At 33.8% G+C, this 24,475-nt stretch overlaps 1 protein-coding gene across 1 annotated transcript in view; it reads right to left on the bottom strand.

Moving 5' to 3' along the window:
• Window positions 1–3,805: 3,805 nt before the first annotated feature.
• The window catches only part of shi (dynamin-1 shibire), a 169,858-nt gene continuing 149,188 nt past the window's right edge, over window positions 3,806–24,475 (bottom strand). The window contains exons 17-20 of the mRNA XM_089104675.1: window positions 23,161–23,301; window positions 18,608–18,670; window positions 14,221–14,349; window positions 3,806–7,502 (exon numbers count right to left, since the gene is read on the bottom strand). Of these exons, the coding sequence (XP_088960801.1) occupies window positions 7,463–7,502; window positions 14,221–14,349; window positions 18,608–18,670; window positions 23,161–23,301 (373 nt within the window). The 3' untranslated portion in view covers window positions 3,806–7,462. The remainder of the gene's footprint in view (window positions 7,503–14,220; window positions 14,350–18,607; window positions 18,671–23,160; window positions 23,302–24,475) is intronic.

The following is a 24,475-nucleotide window of genomic DNA, read 5'->3' as shown; positions in this document are numbered from 1 at the left end:
GGCCAAAAAGAAATGATAAAATCAAGGAATGAACTCTCCAAAGGTTTCACCTGAACGTTTACCAAATCTTTTTTATTTGGGATTTTTGCTCCATTTCACTTTGAAGCAGTAATACAGCTAGTGGATAGCTAGTGGTAAGAAAAAACTTCCTATGTTTTCACTTTTCTAAAATAAGGGGACTTAGGTAGTGAAAATGGCTTCAAAGTAAGGCAATATATTTATGTTGATGGAATATACAAGCTTTCAAGCACAGCGCATACAAAAACATAACATCCCATACACCCCATACACCCCTATACATCATATACACTCCTTTATGGCGGTGAATGCATTTGACAAGAGAAAAAAAAATACTAAAGAGGAAATGAAAATAAGGGGGAGCCGCAGTTGAGTTGAGCTTAGTTGAATTAAAGCTGTATGAGTCTTCTGTTGAAGTCATTAACCAAGCCAATCATTTTATCTAAGCCTGAGAGAGGGGGTTGGACAATCTTCAAAAATTGACATGCCTGAAAACAAAAGGCTTACACTTGCCACTTAATAACCTGTAGTAAGTGGAAATACACACTAAAAATTTGGATTGATGCCAATCAATCAATCAAAAAGCCAAAGGTCAAACTTTTATGAATTCCATCCATTTTTGGTACTTTGGTAGAAAATAGTCTTAAATCCACAGTAGGCAAGTATATTAAAAAAACAAAACGAATTTCCCGTTTGTCTTTAAAGTCTAATAATCTGCAATATCTGGAAATGAACAAATAAAATGGAAACGGTAATTAGTTCCGTGAACCAAATCCGTATGAATGTGGCATTTTAAAATCTTTTGGTATGAAAAATTCTTCTTTTTGTTCTGAAGACTAGTAGCACGTATAAATTCACCTAAATATGCAGCAAGCATAAATTCACCTAAAAATAGGTTTAAACATACATCGGTATCATACAAAAATGCATAGGTATAACAATTTTCTTAGCAGTTATGGACCTATTCGGTGCACTAAGATGTTTCACAGTCAATTCGCCTTTTGGTGATTTATTCTAAGAGAAAATGGGCATTTTTTATAACGCTCAGTGGCAACCCTGAACCTGAGTAACATTCTAAAATTAAAAACTTTCGAAGGCTGACTATACTTGAAAGTGGTGAATTCCGCATCCAGTAGTCGGCCACTAAAATTTTCAAAGAATATTAATTAGTTATAGGCAGAGTGTGCAGGTCTTAGGTGGAACGCATAGCCTAGTTGCTAAGTGATAATTTGATTAACTGATATAACGATATTACATCAATAGTTTGGATGAGGTTTTTGCTCAGATTAACTTTTGGTTTCGCCAGACTTCAATAACAAAAAATGAATTAAAGAGTATTTTGTATACTTTTTTTTCAAACTTCGAATAAAATGAAACAATAAATAGAAATAGTTCGTAGATGAACATCAAGAAAACCTAGATATGAGTAGGAATGGTTGCTGTACTTCCTGACAGATCAGGCTATCCAGAGCCTACAATTCCTTTTTGGTAAGTCCTTCCTGACAGATCAGGCTATCCAGAGCCTACAATTCTTTTTTGGTAAGTCCTTCCTGACAGATCAGGCTATCCAGAGCCTACAATTCCTTTTTGGTAGGTCCTTCCTGACAGATCAGGTTATGCAGAGCCTACAATTCCTTTTTGGTAGGTCCTTCCTGCGGCAAATCCTGTTCAGAATCTGCAATATTATTTTAGCGGCTGTAAACGTGGATTTATACTGCAAACTCCTACATGACCTTTCTCACGACATTGTGCAGACTATTTCCACGGCAAGGGATAGGACTCTTGCTCCCACTTTGTATGGCCTACTGACAGAATAGTATTTTTAGCGGGCTTTTGACAATTTTTTCCTTGTTTCTAAGAGAAAATGACGACATATCCACCGCATTGAGAATAGAAACAGATTATTATTTTACCCCATATAGACATTTAAAATATCTCTTTCAGGCAAACTCTAGCCCTTCTAGTTTATGGTTTTCAAAGAGGGAATGTCATAATCTTTCAAACATTAAGACATACTGTATTACATCATATCTACTAAAAATTAACATACTTGTAAATATATCCTGGAGAGAATTTTCTAAACACCTCTTGGGACCACAACTTTGTTATTTTTTGCTGTTTCTAAGGGGAATACTGACAGAATGGTATTTTTATCTACGGGCTTGAGTTTCAGAGCCGGCTATACCAACTTATGGATAGAGATATGCATGCTATGTACGTGTGAGTCCATGGATTGAGTACCTAATTCTTCTTCTTCTCGGCCATTTTCGAAATTATTTTGTATATTACTGACAATTCACTGCAGCAGCAAGCCGCCACAGGCCAACTCTTCTATGCACACTCCCCTCCGTCCTTTTATATTCAAAGCCTCTCGTTTTATACCCCCTCCCCCCGAGAAGTTTCAATTTTTCTTAAATCTTCCCTTTTGGTATCCTCGATCTCCTTCAGGGGCGACATACTTTTCGACATTGGCAAAGAACGGTAACGACAAGGACAATATTAGGCAATCTCTCATCTTTCATCCATAGGATATGTCCTGGCCATCTCAACCCTTCTTTTATTACAATCCTACGAAGCGGGATTAAACCACAATTTTCGTACAGCTTACTGTTTGAAATACGATCAGATGCACCCAAAGCAATCTGTTGGCATTTTCTCTAAAAAACATCAATCAAATCTTTCGTCTTTCGGAGCGCACACCCTTCAGAGCCATACTTGACCACTATAGGTTTCAGTATTCCAATCTTGGTTCGCAGACCTCCATTTTATTCTTCCAAACTTTTTCCAACTGTGAAAGAACTCCTTGGGCCTTGGTCATTCTACTTTTAATATCTTCATTACACCTACCATCTTTACTAATCTACCATCTTTGACTTTCCATCTTTACTTTTCTAATCTACCATCTTTTACTTCCCATCTTTTACCATCTGCCATCTTTACTTTACTAATCTACCATCTACCATCTTTACTTTACTAAACTACCATCTTTTACTTTCCATCCTTTACCATCTACCATCTTTACTTTACTAATCTACCATCTTTTACCATCTACCATCTTTACTTTACTAATCTACCATCTTTTACTTTCCATCTTTTACCATCTACCATCTTTACTTTACTAATCTACCATCTTTACCTAGGTAAGTGAAGCTACCCATCTGATCGACATTCTTGTTACCCAGAATCACCTTCACTTATTCCTAGTTTCAGTGGATTGTTCTGGGTACCCGGCTGACTGACCGTATTTCAAACAGTATACTGTACGAAAAGTGTGGTTCAATCCTGCTTTCTAGGACTATAATGAGAGAAAGGTTGAGATGGCTAGAACTCTTTCTGCGAATGAAGGATGACAGATTGCCAAAGATTGACCTTTTCAGCCAACCATCCTTATTCCATGAATAATCCTTATTTATTCTATAAATAAAATAAAAGCCAAATAAAGTATTTGATAGTTGACACACAAGTAATTCCCTTTGAAACGTGATATAACAGATAAGGATAATCATCTAAGGCTAAACGGAAAGCAGGTCGTCCACAGTTGGCGTGGGAGGATATCATAAAGAAAGACTTAACGGAAATGGGAGTTTCCTGGGAGGGTGTAAAAAGGGAGGCTTTGAAAAGATTGGGATGGAGGAGGAGCGTGCGTAGCTGTGTTGGCCTCAGGCGGCTTAGTGCTACGGTGAGTTGTTAGTAGTAGTAGGAGTCTTTGAACAGGCCACCCTTCTCGGCTTGTCTGTGTTTCATCCACCTATTCCTAATAACGAATCAAATGCTCAAGATAATTTTAACGCATCACATATAATTTATTAATAACATTGTACATCAAGAAAACTACCTAAAATAACAACTTGAAGACTCACAACAGTTGATAGATCAAATTGGGTGCCCCACAAGTCATATTAATAACGCCAACTACAAATTTCCGTCCTATGAAGGCTGATTTCCAGGGATGTTTGTGGCTTAATTTCATTTCTTTAAGGTTCAAAATAAACAAAAATGACTAAACATATTATTAATGATTACAGGGATGCCTCAAAAGTTACATGCGAATGTGTTAATTATTATTTTCGATCTTTATAGGCTAACACCTAGGCAGGGGTGAGGTTGCACCTCATAGAAATTTGAGGTGTACATCACCTAGGCAAACAACTAGGCAAGTGTGAGGGTGTACCTCATCGCAATCTGAAGGATCTCGCCAACATGCTTCTCTAGAAAATGTGGTACGTGAAATTTTGGTAAACATAGATTGGTAATTGTCTTTTAACTTAAAAATCAAAAACTATTAATTCTTTTTAACATCAAGTTTCGTTCTTAGAAACTCGGGTAATTTGAAAAAAAATTATCTTACATGCCGTTTTGACATTTGATTTCAGGTAATTTTACTGAATTTGGATATTCTGTCGGTAAATTCCAACGCTTTGCGTTACTAACCTTCAAAGATTTCAGTTTTCAATCAAACATAAAATTACTGTTAAGTGAAATTTGTAGATTCAAAATAATTTATGCCGAGAGAAAAATTTCAAACTAAGACGATAATTGTGCAACTGAATAGATTCAAAATGTATTTTACTTAACATAAATACTAATAACTATTGACTAGCATCACCTAAATCATATTTTCGGACCAAGGCTAGCTCCTTATTAGAATCCCCCTAATAGCTTAAGACTAAAACTGTTGTTTTTTTTTTCATAAGATTTTGAATTTTGAAGGATTAAAATTACAACAAAACATTTATAGGATTTGTCCTAAAAATATCTGTATTTGCCCATATTTCTAGAAATTCATCGTAAAAATTGCAAAATCGCAAGCCAAAAAACTAAAGATTCTGTACAAACGAAAATTTAACCCTGTCGTGGCTTATTTTATGGCCAACAAAGACAATACTTCCTAAAAACAATAAAATTATTATTTTAAATTTCAGGGATTAAAATTTCAATTTTTGGAAAATATTTTTAATGTAGCAAAGTCCTGAGTTCGACTTCTAAACTATTTTTTACTTTTTCTGCGTATTAGTTTTTGTGTCTGTGGATCTAGAGAGAAATATGGGGGGGGGGGGGGTCAGGGTCCCCCAAATCTATAATTTCCCTGAATTTTCTAGAGAAGAAGGTTTTAAAGTTAATTGTTCTTTTTTTTAGCCCAATCCCCCATGCGCATGTATGCAGCTACTTCAGAACTCAATACAGTATGACAGGTTCTTGAAAAAAAATGAGGAAGGGAGCTAGCACCGTAATAAGTGCTAGTTCAACTAAAAACACAACAACACTTTTAAAAACACAAAAAGGAATGTGACACATTAAAATGCATTTTGTTTATTCCATAGAATTTTAATAAAGAATTTAGCCTAATACACTGTTGGGTAAAATTGAGTTAATGAAATAATTACATAAATTGAAATTATTACATAAACTATAATGAATAATTTACATAAACTTGATGAATTTGCCCCGCTGAGCCGTCGATAATCAAAACACAATCTGTGCAAAAACAAGTGAGTTTCCATTAAGGGCACAGAATAAGAGACATTTCTCCGACTTCCCAATCGCTAGCAATACATGACAACCAAACTCATAACTTTGAAACAAATACGTAATGTCTTTAATGTTGGGGTGGTAGAGCTACTTCATATTTCTTTTAACTTTACTATCCAGAACGTTTTAATAGTGTAATTTTTTAGGGCTTTTGAATGAGCTTGCACAGGAGTTAAAGGGGAGTAGAGGGGTAAATAAGCACTTCATGCCACAGCTTTACTGAAAAATATTATTATTTTTTTTTTCACATTCCAAAAATGTTCTTGCATTTCGGATCTATATCCTAGACAAGTATAAACTGAACCCTTTAATAATTTCGTAGGTAAGCAAGGCCTCTTACCGTGGGGGCGGGGCTTCTATTTTCTGTGATAGGAGCTCATCAATAGTTCTACCACTGAGCCATTATTGCATAAATACTTCACCAATATTGTTTTTATAGAATAATTGTTTTTTTTTAGCTCGTCAATAGTTCAATTTATCTCGAGCCCTTTTGAAAACGTGTGTTACCAAAAAAGCTGGCTTTTTAGACAGCTTTTGGTCCAAGCTGAAGAATATATAGCCTAATAAATATAATAATTTGGTTTGATAATTTAAAATTTGCCTAAGAAAAAATCGAAAAAATCATACATTATTTTGAACAAAGGCCTAAGTGATGACATACAACTTGGCCTTTTATTTACCAATCTTTTAATGATTTTAGTAGACATTTTTTTTTTCAATATTAATAGCGACCTCTAGACTTCACAAACTAGTCTTTTGGCTTAAAATAAATAATCGATATTTTTTATGTATAATATTTATTTATATTTATGATTTAAATATAATAATTAATATTCATTTTTAAAAATAAATATTTTAAGCTTGAACAATCTATATTTTTAAACACTTCTATTGAACTTTATCTGTTTACATCAAGAATCACAGATTAAATTTTACTGCACTGACCGTTCAGTTAAAGCTTTGGATATGCCTACAAAGGCACCAGTTGGGGAATGAGGGAGGGAAGAATTGCTCTCATACATTCCCCCGTTATATTTTGAAAACTACCTTCTTTGATATTTCCACTGAAACCCCCCCACCCCTTATATTTCAATGAATTGACCTACCTTTATGGCTGTTCGTTATTTTGAAGGGGAGGAAGGCGTGGCCCCGTGGTAACAAACACCATGTTAAAGCATTAGTCTTCAATAGCTAATAGTCTTGAAAGTTACTTGAACAGTAAGAAATGCGAGAAAAAATGTCATGGGAATGAAGAGCGAAAATTGATTAAGATTTACTAAAGGAGTACAATAAAAATATTAACAAAAAACTCAAAAACACTTTTATCTCCAAATACAGTAAAAAGTAATTTCTTCCGGGTGCTAAGAAAAACAGAAAAATGTAAGACTAAAAATTAGAATATGGGGGGCAATGGCATAAAAAATCGTCCTTGGGTTGTTATAAAACATGTTCTCATTTTTAATCCTAAAAAATTTAAAATTCTTGAAGTAGCCTTCTTACTACATTTTGATATTAAAACTGTTGTGTTTATATCTGAATTTATTCAACAGATTTTCTTTTTAATCAATTTCCGATCGGAAACCTGAAAACTTTTAATACTAAAAATCAATATATGCTTAGACAAAAAAAATACCCTTGGGCAGTTAGGAAATATGCCATGACGGCCACATGTTTTTTTTTTAACCTTAAAACATGCAAATTTTTCGGGGGGCAAGCAAAATAGTTTAAATTGTAGTGTATTTTAAGATTACAGCGTCCAAAGGTGGGATTAAGTTAATTTAGCTACCTGATTCAATTTACCTAATTCTGATATAATTCTAGGGCAGTTTCATTGCCAGAATAGAAGATAAATCTATATACATATATACCAATAAAGCTAATAACAAAGATTTGGACAATATGTACATACACTTGACTAAGGTCTTTCTGGAATTCTTGGAGGGGGTAATGGTCGCCTGAAAATAAAAATAGATAATTAACAGAACAGAGTTTTATATACATATGTTAAATAAAGTCTCAATGAAAAAACACAAAGCGAGAAGAAAATGATAGAGCTATAAAAAAATAGGAGCAAAAAAGAAATGAAAGAATGGAAGAACGAACAGAAATATCTTAAAGAAGATTTTTTGAAGTATCTTAAACAAGCTTCAAAATTAGAAATAAAATGATTAAACTGATCAACTGCAAGAAGAAATAGGACTTCAGCCTCTCAAACACGTTTTTTTAAACATGCCTCCGTACGGCATGACAATTTTTCTTTCGGGTCATAAGATATATCCTAAGTAAAAGGGCTACATAAAACATAGCCCTAACAACTCAAATATTTAAAGTACCAAGGACATGAATATATAAAAATTATTTTCCTTCGACCTATTCATACCCGAAAACAGAAATTTCACCAGATTTTACTATTGGTAGTTTCAGAATTATGAGATTTTCAGGGCAAAATCAGACGTTCGTCAGTGCTGCCACAACGAACCGTGAAAACAAGTAGAAACGGAGTTAATTGAAGTTGGCAACGCTTTCTGTCCGTAAAACTTCGAACAGGAACAATATGTTGATTCCCAAAGGCAACTGCACTTTCAAAGGAAAGCTATTTTTTTTTTTTTTTTTTTTTTTTTTTTTTTTTTTTTTTTTTTGTGGGATTCGAAAATTTGGCGGGTAGAGCAAAATATTTTTTTCAAAATCTAGGAGGGGGGGGGGGGCACATTTGAATTTTTTAATCTCGTCAAGAAAAATTCAAATACAGAGGAATTTTCAATGAAAATACTAAAAACAATTAAAAATCAAAAATGAAATAGATGACACCATAGCAATTCCTAAGTATTTAAGGTAGGACAGCCTCCGATAATTTCTAACATAAATAAATGTTAAAACATAGAAAAGAAATTGTGGCGAAAAGTGTTTTCGCCAGAAAAAGTGTACTAGCAATAAGTAAAACAAACCGTCTTGAGGCTAGTCCCTCCCTTACCCAATTAGCATTCGATCTAAACATCGTAGGATAGATCCTTATATGTTATATCACGTTTCAAAGGAAAGTATTTGTGTATCAACTATCAAAGACTTTATTTGGCTTTATATTCCATTTTAGAATAAATAAGGATTATTCATTATAAATTTAAAAAATAACACAAAATTTAATTGAACAATTAAAAAGAATATAAACAAAGACGGTAAGTAACAACTCAATGTGATTGAACTTAAAAAAAAACGTAAATCAAAGAGATAAAATTTTGGCTCTGAGCCTAAAAAAGCAATAATGTGACAAAGCAACAGTCTGAATAAAAACCAATAAAATTTACCTTAAGCAAGAGTTGGCACATAGCAGCATAGTGAAAAAAGGAAAAAAAAGAATTATAATTCTTAAACATGGTGAAGAATTGAAAGAATTTTTTTTTTTTAATTCAGGCTTTTCTATAAAAAGAAATCGAGATGATAGAAGGACAGCTGTCTTAACAACAGCATAACCAATAGATAAGGCTGAAAACTTGATATTTAATTATTTAATTTTGACATCTGACATGGCGACATGTTGTCGTCATAACAAATTAATTCTAGCAACGTTTAGAACACAGTGTATATATATATATATATATATATATATATATATATATATATATATATATATATATATATATATATATATATATATATATATATATATATATATATATATATATATACCGCTCATGGTTCCTCAATTTCATGTTTTTGATTGAAGTTCAATGAAATATAATTCAGTACAATATAAATTATATTCAGGAGGATTTTCAGAGTTATTAGTTCTGAAAACTTTCCTAATGAAGGCTGAACAATTCAGATACAAATTCCCCAGTCCAAAACAGAGGCGACCCGAAAATTCGCCAAAAATAAGCTGACTTCGTCCAGTACGTGACGTAAAAACCGACTATTGCAACAAAATTTAGATCCTGTCGGAATTTATCTTAAAACATACACAAAGGGAACAAATTCATCTTTAGAAAATTTAGTTATCAACAACAAAAGCATATAGAACTTACTTTTCAATTTGTTAATTAAAAGTAAAAAGTATTCTGTGAACTATATGGAATTCAGTGCCATCGACAGAGTTATTCAGAATAATGGAGTCAACTTTTCAAGTTTCATTGGATTTTAAGATGGAGATATCAAATGGGTGAAGATTTGTCTTTTGTACATATGTTTCTAGGAGAACTATGCTCGGTGTTACTTCATTTGTATTGTAAAAACAATAAACTAAGCTAATACAAGTTATGAGGGTAGAACACAAATGATTTATGCTTAAATTTACTGGTTTTCGCTGGGTTTGGTTACTGAGAAACTGATAAAGTTCAGTAGCTTTTCATATTCTTCTAAGGTTTTTGCGTTCCAGATTCCTGTTTTAAATAAATTGTCACTGTCAAGCCAAAAGGTCACATCTGACGACCAAAAGCCAAATGGTCAGGACTCAGGCCGTATCAGGCCAAATGGTTACAAGCGACATTTTCATACTTCTGAAATAATCACTAAAATCGTTTGCTAAGTTGTTCTCAAAGGGAGAATGGGCAGCATAGATCAGGAAGATCAAAGTTTAACTGAACATAAATTACCCTGCCGATCCTCCCTTTGAGAACAGCTTAGCAAACAGTATATGTTATTATTTCAGAAGTGTGAAAAATGTTACTTACGACCATTTGGCGTGACAGAAATGTGAAAAATTCTTGATGAAAGTTTTATCGTATCTTGGAAACTTCGAGGAATGCTTTCAAAGCCTAACCCATGTCCCAGATAATACTTTCGAAGTGTCTTCCTCTACACCTTCCCCTTCAGAGGGTATTGAACTTTTGATGAAAAAAGGGTCAATAAAATTGAATCTATCCAAAAGAGCCCTGCATGTAATTTTCAAATAGGGTGAAGTCCCAGACCCTCATTCTAAAAAAAGCTAGGTTAGAAATACCTGAGTACAGGAGAGATATGTTGTTCCTCCGTTAAAAAAAAAACAAAATAAAATAAAAAAAAAAAAAAAAAAAAAAAAACAACAAAAAACCATCGCACGGAATAAATTTTTCTAAGATACTCTCCGCCGAGACCTTGCCCTACTTGGGCAGTTTCCCAACTTTTTCCTCACCTCCTGCTCGCTGCTGTACCTCCGGATATGAGAAACATTTTTTCTCTTTAAATGAAAAATACGGAAAAAAAACATCTCGCAAGCTTCCCTCTTTTATTATTTGGTACAGATCCTGCCAAAGTTTTGTGTTTGTTCTTTATTAATCCCTTTTCGTTTTTTATTTACTTTTGGTTATTTTCTATTGAGTTTTGCCTGTTTTTATCTTTTTAACATGTGGGGTCCAATCTTAGTTTACTGACTAATGAATGAATTTTCAGTCTGATAATTTTAATTTTGACCATTTTTGCCAGCTTTTTACTTTTCGTTACATTTTATTTGTCCGGTTTTCGTTTATTGATCAGGAAATCCAAACTTCACGCTTCGGAGTTTGTGATAGAAATTTTTGAAATAGATATTTTATATCTTATGAGTTTACAATAAAAATTAATTATAATTAAAAATTAGTTAAAATTAGAAAATGAATTTTAAATAATAAATTTTCTAAAATCGATCTGCAGTACCCTAGGCCAAAGGACAGTGTTTTGAGCCTCATAGCTCTGCTGCATCCTGATTTATAGGGTTTTAAAGGATTCACAAAATTGTGCATCAAATGCGAAAAAAATCCCCATGTACCTTAAATTTCCAATCAAATTATTAGAATTGCGTTTCTTTGGGTAAAAGTAGACCCGAACGAACATTATGGTACAACGTAATTAAAAAATAAAAATGTCAGGCACAACCCTGTCTTTGTAATTTTCTATGCCTTAAAAAGGATTGAAGTAGAGATGGGAGCTTGAAAACACTTTCCCCAGGATAATTTAAACTCTGGATTTATTCTCCTAATGCAACTATTTCCAAGACAGTGAAAAGACCCCTTATCTATAATTTTGCCCAGCAATGAAATAATAAACCAAAGCTCAACATAATTTCACAGAGTAGAAGTATCTCTTCAAAAAGTATGTTAGAGATTTTCTTGCAAATAATTATTTTTTTCCCGGTTCTCCGATAAGCTTCTGTAATTTCTTTGTAGGGGTGGATTCATGTATTACTCCCTAGCATGGATTTTGTTTTTTGTTTTGTTTTTTGGGGGGGGGGGGGGAGGTTATTGTTTGGTTTGATAATGAGAATTTATTATTTAATAAATGTTTGATGAATGTATTTAATTTTTCTTCAGTTTTGTTTCTGCCCTATTTTTTCCTGGCCAGAGAGCCTTAGGGGGGAGAATATTGAAGCATTTGTTATTTTTATGTGTAATTAATCGTTGATTTTGGTATTCATTGAAGCAAATAACAGGTATCTAACTTTGATAAAATGTGTTACTTTGATTTGATATTAATATTTGATTTTAGGCAGCCAAATTATTTATGTAGAATTGATATATTTTCGAAACTTTTAGAGCGTGTATTTATCAGCTAGTACTTCTTAAGTTGACGTACTTAAGTACTTCTTAAGTTATATTATAAGTCACATTATCGTTATACAAGCCAAAAATAATTTTCTTAGGTAAATCTATTGTTTTGTCAGCGTATAATTTTTTTTTTTTTGTTTTTTTTTTCAGAGGTTGCTTATATTGATTTTGTTGTTGTATCCCCCTTGTATCCCTGGCCATGGAGCCTTTCGAGGGGTAATAAGAGTATTGTATTTCAAATCTGCATTTATTGGTGAATAATAAACTTACTTACTAAACTTACAGAAGCATACACAGAAGATAATTTACCTCGGTTGATTATGCTACATTATCATGTCCAAACGAAAGGCCATGTCTCAAACTTTTCAAAATTGACACAGAAAATGGGCAAGATACTCCTAAAGGTTCATTATTCATTTTCAGTATCTACAGAGGTATGTTTACTCATTTACTATCCCACAATGCGTGAGACAATGGGTATTAAAAGATCTAGGAAAACCTTGAAAATATTAGCCCAAAGATGATCAATGGCATTCAATTTAGTGATTTATCATGTTTATCACATGGCATTCAATTTAGTGATACCAAAGTTTATCACAATGTGCTTGGAAAAAAGAGTGTGAGTTTGTGAGTTAAATTCGGCGGAAACGAGCCAAACGATTTTAAATATTTCCACTCTTTGTGGTAAATTTTGTACGAATCGACGCATCTGGCTAGATGGAAAAATTAGCAATTTGCGAGAAAGGCTGGAGGAAAAAAACTGACTTCCCTCAATTACTTCCCTGACACTGAAGAAATTTCAAATTTAGAGATCGATTCAGCTTAACGATATCTAAAATTTTTGGCAAGCATTTTAAGTTTGCCACATCAAGTTACATTTCTTATCAATTTGGTGGATTTATAGCAATGCTTCAGGGAATCGATGATGTATATATATATATATATATATTTTTTTTTTTAATGGGACATACCCCCTGTCATGACCTAAGCACGGGAAGTATCAGCTGTATCTTTATTTTTATGCTCTTGCAAGAACATACTTAAAAATATGTGGATATACCCTTTCGTGCTTAAGACGTAGATACACCCATCCGTGAGTGTAGATACAATCATCTGTTATGCCCTTATTTTACTCTACTACAATGTTACAATACTTAAATCTGCCCCTTCGTAAATAAAATGTAGATATGCCTATCTCTTATGCAGTATGGGCAAAATATTCACTTGCATCCTTATTTTTACTTTCCAAAATGTTATGAAATGTAGATATGCCCTTTCACGCCTAAAATGTGGGTATATCCACTTATTATATATCATACACCAAAATGTTTATTTATACCCTTATTTCTACTCTCCTGCAATGCTACAAAATTTAGATACGCCCTTTTGTTAAAGGGACGAAAAAAGTGATGTTTGCACCTTATTGTACCAACAAACGATTCCCAAAGGACGTTCAAGCCCTGATATTTTCATTTGATAATTAAAGATTAATAACGGGATTGTACTTTCCCATTATATGGGCACGTCGGCTATAGACAGTCGAATGAATGGAGTGATGGAGACTGGTAAAGCGGGTAATTGCTATGTAAATTGATCGAAGGGCGTGGTTTCTCATTGAATTTATAATATTTAAACTGTTGTTTTTGGGGGTTTAGGGAGAGAAAAAGGTACCTAGGTTAGGTTACGTTAGGTTACATATTTAATATATGCAATGCTTTACCCCCCCCCCCCTAATGTGCCAATATATAGCCCAATTTGTTAATAAATTATTATATATACATCCTATTTTATTTTATTTCATTAGCATTAACTGGCTTTTTAGAAGTGCCCATATAATGGGAAAGTACCAACGGGATTACGTAAAAAATATTATAATCCTGAAGCAATGTTAATACTAATTATTGCACAAAATAACAATTTAAATTTAAGATTTATACAGTCAACTAAAATTTAAATTATAATATAAACAAAATATTACGATCGGGAGTTCTTTTTAAATAAGCATTAATAATAACCCAAATGCCAATAATAGCGTGTGTTATATTTTCAACTACAACAAGCACATTGAATGTGAAAAGCTGCTGAGGGGTTAGTGAGCTTAGTTGTTAGCGATTAATAGAATAAACCTTCACAAATCTGGGGTGTAGTCCTATAATGTTGGGTAGAGAAAGAATTAAATCACTTGTTAAATCCAAATGCATCCTTCAACTCGCTAATGGCAGCCTGGCCTGCGGCCTGAGTCGCAGCCTGCGTTGCGGCACCAGTGACTCGCTGTTGGAGCCCTCCCAGGGGGGGAATTTGTACAGGTCTCCTAAAAGACCAACAAAGCCTATTAGAAATTGATAACAGCAATCTAACAGAGAAACCAAGGACAGACAACACAACCCCCAACATTACATACATTAAAAAGAAATTATCAGCAGCAATATTTTGATATTTTTGTGATTTAGTCGCCCTTGCAATTTTAAGTAGTATCCCTATTTCTAGGAAGTCAACCTATCTAAAGAATTTACGGAGAAAGAATCAACAAGGGCCATTCAATAAGTAACGAAGGAGGAGTAACGAACTTATTTTCAACGAGTAAATAGGTATCGACATAAAATCACACCTTCGAGGTCTAATGCCTGGACGGGCGATAAAATCATTTATCATCTATAGAGTGAAACAGGTGGTAAAATGTCACCAATCAGTGTATTTTAGTTCCTTTAGGTTTTATATATTTAGGTATTATATATATACATATATATGATATATATATAATTAAAATTTTGTGAAAAAGGGTACTCGATTTTATTGAAATATACTATTATGTGTAGTTACATAGTTTTGGGAATGGCGGACGCTTAATTTAAAAATAAGAAATGCTGGTGAAAATCAGAAAAAAGTCAAACATCATGTGACACCAAACAGCTTAAGAGGGTAACGCACGCTCTAAGCTGTGAGGGAGGTGAGGTGAGGGAGAGCACCTTCGAAATTGTCTTCTTGAATCAGCATAATTTTTTTTTTATTTTTGCTGACGAAAAGCGTTGTCGAATTTAATAAATTAATTTGGCTTATTTATTTTAACGGCTCAACGTGGAAGCACAGACTAAAATAAAGTACTGCCCTAAAAAATTCATAATTTTGAAATGGCCGAAAGAGAAATCTTACAAAATAGCAGTTTTTAAATATTCACAGACCTAAGATAGGTCCAGGGGAGTAGGGGGATGTTTTTATTCTGATGGTAACTAAACCTTTAATTCAATTTTATAGATTTGTTTTTGGTTTGGTTTGATTTTAAATGCTTTAAATAACAATGAGTCAATGTACCTTAGAAGTCAGTTGCTTACCAATGCTTACCAATTGTAAAATAAGCAAATACTTACCAGTTGACGAAAAAAAAACCTTTTGGAGGGGGGCATAAGAGGTGCCTTAGTAAAATAATTAACTACTAAAAGCAAACACTTCTTGAAGTACATTGTTTAAGCTTCGAATGTTATTAAAGAAATAAAAAAATCATGCTAGTTCACAGAAAACCATTTCTTGCTTAAAAACTTATTGAAAAACGGTATTTTCATTGGATGCATTGGATGGCTTCATCAAATAATGATTATCCCCAGATCCGGTTTACGGATATCATCGTTTAAATCAAGTACAATTTGTGTATTGAGTTTTTGCCAATACCGAGTTTGACAAAAAAGAGGCAACATCACCCTATCACCTTTTTTCCAACGACTGATAGGGGGGGGGGGATTTCATTTCGACCTATTACAATAAGTGAAAACTTGTAAAAAGAAGCAGAGTAAAATTACAGATTAGCAGACAACTATAAGCATATAGGGATAAACTACATTCCACAACAACGAAGTGATGACCAGATGCGTTAACGCCTGTAAAAATAAGCCTTATTAGATTCTGCCGGTTATAAGAAAATATATAAGGGTTATGTTTCGCATGACGGGGATCATGAAACAATAAATAAAAGTACCCAGTTTCTCCTAATGTCCTCCCCCTCACTTACAGAATGTTCCAACGTACTTGCCCGCGTACAGCCGAAGCTTCCAATACTGCTTCCATAGCTACCAATACGGAAGAAATTTTCGCTACTTGGTAATAAAACAGAACACACAAAAGAATTACGCTTAGGTTACGTCTCAAACGGGTTGCATAGCTACAAAAACAAATGACGGATAATACAATGCATTGGGCTTGGATAATTTGGGCTATATTTTTGCAAATTAGGGGGAGGATAGGTTAAGGGCACATACTTTTCCCCCCCCCCTCTAATATGAAAATAAATAGCCCAAATTATATTATTATTTAAACTAAAGGTTATATTAAGGTTTTTTTTAATTATGATTAATCTAACTTTAGATTAATTTTAGTATTTAACTTTAGATTAACTTGTTATTAATCTAACTTTAGATTAACTTTGGGTATGTTCAGTATTATTAACGAGTACCAATTTTTTTATTTCTACTTTCCAATTCCTTACATTATCAATTTAATGTTACTCGAGCCTGCACTGACAAAACAATATAAAAATTTTACAACATAAAAAAAAGTTTATCTGGAAACCATTTCATATTGCAAACAGATTTTTCACAAACACAACGCCAGCACCGGGCAATTTCCAGCACCGGGTTTAAGTGTGCTTTAATGGGTTTGACACCAATCATTTTCAGGATCCTAGTATTCACTCCAAGGAAATAGGCTCCATCTTTGTTGGACACAGGCTTTTTATAATTGGAACGCACAAAGAAAACATGGTTGGACATGGTTGCTGAAAGACCCGAACACGGGTTTCTCCAAAGATGTTCATGGCCGAAGGGTCAAGTTAGTCATCCAGGGGAAATGGTGGTGGTGGGGGGGGGGGGGGCTTAAAATTTAGCAATGCCTATGCGATGACAGGGGTGAAATTATTTTTATCTGACCCTCACAAAAAAGCATAAGTTACGTTTTTTCCCTTTTTCATGCCTGTCGTTTAACAAGTCTTGCCGCTAGTACGAAACTATACACAAATATAAAATCAAGCTGTTTAAATAAAAAAAAAATTTTTAAGCAGAATTATCTGTATATAAAATACACTGTCTAAAGGTGTCCTGAAGTCACCCTAAGAGTCTTAGGTCTCAATTTGGCAGACTATAGACCAAATACCCCGTATTAACCTTTCTCACATTCCAGGGTCTTCTAAGGGTTCAGGGTTTATTATTATACACGGGAGCACTCTTTCACACTTACTAGCTACACTACCAAACAAGCATTATTCATTAGAGTTATTAGAGTTAATAGCAGCAGCCCAGGCTTTGCCTATAGCCGAAAAATAAATATTTAAAATGGCAAGTTTAATTTTAAATAGACATATTTTCATAATACAAACTGAAAGGGTTGCAAAAGTACCCTAAGACAAAGTGCAAAACAAGGTCTTAATTCAGCGCTGAATAGAACCCCAAATATTCCATTTTAACCTTCCAAATATTCCACTATCTTAGAAAAAATTGTTATTTGTGATATTCTAACTATGAAATATAAGCATTCTTTCACACTCACTAGGTTTTTTTTTACCAAAGTAAATTTACTCTCACTTCGCACTCAGAACATTTTATTCCAGAGTGAATTTACTACATCACTTCACACTCACATTTACTAGAGTGTGGTACTTCACACTCGCTAGCTTTTTTTACAATAGTGAATTTACTATCTAACTTAAAACTCACCCTATAAGAGCGTGATGCTTCATATTCACTAGGTTTTTAGCCATACAGATTTTTTTTTTTACCATACTAGATTACTTTACACTCAACACTCACTAGAGGGAAAAACTTCACACTCACAAGTTTTTTTTTTGCCATAGTGAATTTAATATCTCATCCCATACTGGCACTCACAAGAGTGTGATACTTTCACATCCACTAGCTTTTTTTTACCATATTCAATTTACTATCTTACTTCACAATCTTTCCCAATAGATTATGATACTTCACACTCACAATTTTTTTTTACCACAGTGAATTTGCCATCTCAATTCACACTCACACTAACTAGAACATGACGCTTCACACTCACTATAGGGTAATACTTCACACTCACTAGAGTGTGATACTTTAACACTCACTTCCTTTTTGTAACCTTAGTGAATTTACCATCTCACTTGAAACTTATACTCACTAGAGTGTGATGCTTCACACTCACAAGGGGGTGATACTTCACACTCATTGTTTTTTTTTCTTTTACCGTATGAAGCTAAGAGATGAAAGGAAATAATAAATGATAAATAAAACCAAAAAAGGGTGAGAAAACGAGGATTTTGTCAGCCAGTGGTAAAATATGAAGACAAAAAACCAGCAAATATTTCGACTAGGACCTCCGCCATTTATTATTTCCTTTCCTCTCTTAGCTTCATACGTCATGTATAGCCAGTGTGGTGTTAGAAAGTATTTCTTTTACCATAGCGAATTTACATAATGGTATACAAGGCCAATGGTGGACCTGTTAGTACACTACCAAACAAGCGTTAGTTGTTAGAGCCCTGCGCATTAGAGGACAAAGCATGAACCCAAACTGAGGACTACCCAAAATCAGTTACTTACGATGGTATTAAGGGTGCAGGCAGTCCACCTGGTCCAAGTCTACCCGGCGGAGCGGGAGGAAACCTAAGAGATGTGTCAATGCTAAATCAAAGCGCCAAATAATTAATAAAACCAATTTAAGCACTGCTATAGGAATGACTGTCTAATTACGATTAATGACATGCGAACAATGTCGTAAAAAACAGAACATCGTTACCACTGATTTAATTTCCTATAACTGTGATTATAATTCCCTTAGAGGGAAGGTTAAAAATATATGAGTCAAACCGCCCCTATTCTTGTTGTCTTCTTGTTATCCCTTCTAGGACTGTATATTATCCTTTTTAGTAAAGTACTAAGGATGCTGAAAATAATGTCTGACTGTTTGAATTGGCTAAGTGGAAGCTTGAACACCCATATATATTTTGAAAAAATTGGGGAAATCAGAAATTAAATTTTTAATGAAAAAGACTTTCATATGGAGTTATGCCGTTTTATTAAGTAGTGGGCGTCCAATAAAAAAGAAAAAAAAAGAAGTCAGATTTAACTAATTAGCTTTGCTTATTTATTTTGACGGTTCAAATTAGTAACACTAGCCAAAACGTTGTGCTGCCCTAAGAACTTTCAAATTTTGAAACAATCAAAAGAAAATCAGTGAGAACTGCGGTTTTCCGCTATAAAGCAACTTATGATAGATCCAGGGGGGGGGGGGAAGGAATTATTTTATTTTCAAATCGCAGTTGCTTTAGAAACTAAGGAAATCATTTACTGCTGAAGAATGATCTTGCTCCACATGCGTAAAGAAAGGAGGGGAGTAGAAGGAGGGGAGTAGGGGAAAGCAGGGGCTTCTGACTCATTATCCCAGGTACCAAATTTGCACTTTCCCAGTTAATTTTCCTCGTTTGCAAAACTGTCCTTTCGTCCGTAATACACCTCCTAAAACAAATATGCTCCTCCCCTACGTGCATGCCCAATCGCCTCAGAAGTGACGGGGATCAAGAACTTTTTATGTCGAGGGAATCTTGTCCTAGTTCGCCTTTGCATTATGAAATGCATATCGAAATATATTTTGAATTGTGTAAATGGATCTACCCAAACATTAACCAAATTTAACCCAATTGTTATTCAGCTACCAGTCCACGAATTCCCAAGATTATTTTCTACAGCCGGAGGTGGCACATTTCAAAGCCATGCAATTAAAATAAGACCTACAAAACAGAAGATGAAAAATGAAGAGAGTAAAGACAAAGCAACAACGAGGATAAATTTCGGCCAGTGACAGAGAGACAAAAAACAGGCATTTCTCACCTAAACAAAACAATTCGTTTTTCAGATTTAATTTATAGATTATATATTTCTGGATTTTAGTTGCATCTTGTTATATTTCTGGATATTTGGTTGCATCTTGATTTTGAGCAGGTTTGATTATATTTAAAGCTGTTGAACACAGAGAGAAACTCGCCGGTGATTTTTCTACTTTTTGGTGATTCTTTTCTACTTTTTGATTTTTTTTTGATTTTTTACTTTTTGATTTTTGATACTTTTGATTTTTTTGATACTTTTTGATTTTTCTACTTTTTGGTTGCATCTTGATTTTGAGCAGTTTTGATTATATTTAAAGCTGTTGAACACAGAGAGAAACTCGCCGGTGATTTTTCTACTTTTTGGTGATTCTTTTCTACTTTTTGATTTTTTTTGATTTTTTACTTTTTGATTTTTGATACTTTTGATTTTTTTGATACTTTTTGATTTTTCTACTTTTTGGTTGCATCTTGATTTTGAGCAGTTTTGATTATATTTAAATCTGTTGAACACAGAGAGAAACTCGCCGGTGATTTTTCTACTTTTTGGTGATTTTTCTGGTTTATAGAGAAAAACTCGTCGGTGATTTTTCTGTTTTACAGAGAAAAACTCGTCCGTGATTTTTCTGGTTTTGGTGAGTTTTCTGGATTACAGAGAGAAACTCGTCGGTGATTTTTCAGATTTTTCGCTATTTTTCTAATTCGTTTTCCACAAGTAATCTCTAGCTTATATATTTTTGGAACTTAATTATTGTTCAAGTCACTATATTCCCATACTATATACCCAAAGGAGATGGTTAGGCAAAGAGGCAATGAAATAACTTAACGTATTGATCACTATTGGCCGTATAACAGTGACGTTAAAATTGCAGCTATTTTTGATCTAAGCACAATTAAATATTTCATTTTCTTCTTCTTCTTCTTCTATCTTTTCTTCTTCTAAAATACAAAACAGGGTTTCCAAAGATGGTGCATATGGACCCGTGACTTCCACTCAAAGAGTTCCCCGCTATTTTAGCAAAATTACAAAAAAAGCGGAGATCTAGACCCGGCCCGTTTGTAAATTTAGGATAGAGTAGGCCTTTCATGTTTCAAGCATCAGGAGTGTGGTGTAATGATCCCTGCCAATGGCAATGAAATGTTGCATCAAAGTTTTTCAAACGCTTAAGCAAGAAGCTGTTAAGGTATATTATACAGTGAATTGTCATCAGTAGAAGCAGCAGAAATACAAGTAAACAATCAAAATGCTTTAATTTTTCAAGTAAAAATTAAACTGCTCCTGCCTAGGGTAGCTCCCTCCTTCGTCCAAAAGATTCGTAAGAAAATGATTAAAACTGAATAAGATTGATATTCAACCAAGTCAGAGAGGGTAGGGGGAAGAGCCGATCCTAGGATCATGAAGTTCTGGTTTGAACTAATATCTCGGTTTGACCAATAGGCCATGCAGTAATAGCATGTGTGAAAAATTTCGGGTAATAATACACATGCTTACATATACAAGTGCTGTTACATTGCGTATTAGCATGTTACACATGCTAAAAATATTCTAAAGGCTGTCGAAGTTTGAAAAATTAATAGAATTTAAATAGCTTGGAATAAATTTTTAAAAAATTATACATTTTAAATATCAATACAATTTATTTGATTAAAAAAATAAGTATATGACAGTTTTATACCTTTATGGTCCGTGCATAATTATTTCCTCTGTGTATTTCAATTAAATTAATCATCTAAGGTAATTAAAGTTTCAATCCAATTAAACTTCAAAATTCCAAGAAAAGAGATGTCAGAGCTATATATTAAACAGATGAAAAACAAAGTTTTTAAACCCAAAATTGAAAATACATGAAACTAAACATTAAAGTAATTTAAACTCTAAACTTTACCTTGGCTAGTTTTGAAAAGTCCCCCCCCAAAAAAAAAGAAGAAAACCTTCTGCCTAAAAAAGAATATTTTATTTTATATTACAAATATTAATTCACAGTGATTTAAACGTTAAATAAGAAATTGGAAAATTGGCTCCTGTGTAAGGGGTAAGAACTATTGCTCCAACTGTTTATCGCATGCATGTTGCAAAATTCGTCGCCTATTTTGCTTACTATCGTAGCTGCCAAAAACCGAATTTAAGATTTCTTTATTTGAAAAAACCAAATATTCACTTTTCATTTAGATACTATCAGAATCCTCAAAATTCTTAGAATTCTAGTTCATGTTCTGAGCATTCTAAAAATGCTTAAATGAACTTAAACTGAATTTTTGGTTCGTTCAAAGTAAAGAAAATCTTAAATTTGGTTTTTAGCAGATACGATAGTATGCCAGATGGACAAAGAATTTAGAGAAAACGAGAGGCAGAGAGAGAGAGAGAGAGAGAGAGAGAGAGAGAGAGAGAGAGAGAGAGAGAGAGAGAGAGAGAGAGAGAGAGAGAGAGAGAGAGAGAGAGAGAGAGAGAGAGAGAGAGAGAGAGAGAGAGAGAGAGAGAGAGAGAGAGAGAGAGAGAGAGAGAGAGAGAGAGATAAGGGGGTTAAAGAGCTATATGAAGAATCAAAGAAGAAAAAAAAACAGAATTAGTCGAAGAAATGGCATACACCTCCAATGAAAGGGACAGGGGCTGCATTCCACTGTTATTTTTGAAATTTAATGTTGTCTGACGTTCTTTGACACTATATGAGAACTACAACCCAATTAAATTATCTCAGCACAAGACTAATGAAGAGAGGCCCAACCCTATCTACCCTTTTTAAATAATAATAAATAAAAATTATAAAATTGGCTTTACTCAAAAATAATAAATAAAGCTAATACAAGTTATGGGGGTAAAACACAAATGATTTATGCTTAAATTTACTGATTTTCACTGTGTTTGGTTAATGAGAAACTGAGAAAGTTAGTAGCTTTTCATATTCTTCTAAGGTTTTTGCGTTCCAGATTCCTGTTTTAAACAAATCGTCACTGTCAGGCCAAAAGGTCGTATCTGACGACCTCAGGCCAAATGGCCAGGCCTCAGGTCGTATCACGCCAAATGGTCGCAAGCGACATTTTCATACTTCTGAGATAATCTCAAAAATCGTTTGCTAAGTTGTTCTCAAAGGGAGAATGGGCAGCATAGATCAGGAAGATAAAAGTCTAGCTGAACATAAATTGCCCTGCCGATCATCCTTTTGAGAACAGCTTAGCTAACAGTATAAGTTGTTATTTCAGAAAACGAGAAAATATATTATACTATTTAGATATCAAGAATAAATGGGAGAGAAAAAAAATATTGACGATACTTACCGGTTTGGAATTGATGGGGCAGGTCTATTCGTTGGTGGAGGGGGCGGTGCTCTTGAGGCAGTTGGAGGTGGGGCTACTACTTGACTAGGCGCTGGTCGGCGCGGTCCACCCGGAGAAGGGGGGCCTCTGTTTGTAGCATTGCTGCAAGGAAAAAAGCATCTGTAGCTTTAGCAATAATGAGCAAGGACGTTTAAAGCCCAGAAGAAAAAAAAAAGAGAAAAAAATGACAACTTAAATAAGTATAAAAAAACTAAAATTTTGTAGGTATTTGATTTAGGTTAAGAAATATAGAAAAGTATAGATTATAAATTGGACCTTCTACTTATTATTGTTATTACTGATTTTTTGTCCATCAACGCTACAGGCGGAGTATATAAAAGACGAGGAAAAAAAAAAAAAAAAAAAAACAATTCAATAGAACCCTATAAAATAATAAGATCCCAGGAGTGGAGTTACTCATTACACCAATTTTAAGTTTGGCAAGTCTTTCATTCATCAACTATAAAAGGCTCCGAAATAAGGTAAGTCTTCGATCTAAAACGATTTCTATGTCCCAGGGGGAGACACAAAAGGAACTTGGCATTTGTGTGGAATTAGTTTAATCCGGCCCTCTTTTCCAATGCCGTGAATATTTTCCGATACAGAACCAGAACGAGCAGATGAGAGGTTTTAGCAGCATTAGATAGCCAAGCAAGCAAGAAACAGTTAAGATGGTTTTTGTTGGCAATGAGTGATCCGTACGACGTCCGAAGACGGGTACAGAAGTGAACCAAGCTAACCGAGCGCCCTTTAACGTAGACGGGACAGATATATGAGTGACTCTCAGGGGTCAATCATAGTAGAACATACGCTAATAGTCAGATGACTTATGTTTCGTGTCACTGAAAAGATGAACTTCAGTCTTAGATTTATTAAATGAAAGTCCAGTCGCATTGTAAGCCTCTACTACTGATACATAGTTCTGCTGAAATATGGAGGAAATATAGATATCGATCGTGATACATGGAGGATATCGTCAAAGGAATTTAGCAGCGATAAGTTGTCCTACGAAAGCATGACGGCTTTATTGCTCACATAATGCCATCAATATTAGCATTGCAGCTGCAGAAAAGTTTAGTCACCTTGACGCACATCTGTCTTGATATGGAGCCTTTTTTAGAAAGACGAAGTCCTTGAGGATATATATATATATATATATATATATATATATATATATATATATATATATATATATATATATATATATATATATATATATATATATATATATATATATATATATATATATATATATATATATATATATATATATATA

The sequence above is a fragment of the Artemia sp. Qi Xiang Cuo genome, chromosome 18 (genome assembly GCF_049724085.1).
Source record: "Artemia sp. Qi Xiang Cuo chromosome 18, ASM4972408v1, whole genome shotgun sequence".
NCBI classification, from domain to species: Eukaryota; Metazoa; Arthropoda; class Branchiopoda; order Anostraca; family Artemiidae; genus Artemia; species Artemia sp. Qi Xiang Cuo.
This window is presented reverse-complemented; position numbering and strand designations above follow the sequence as displayed.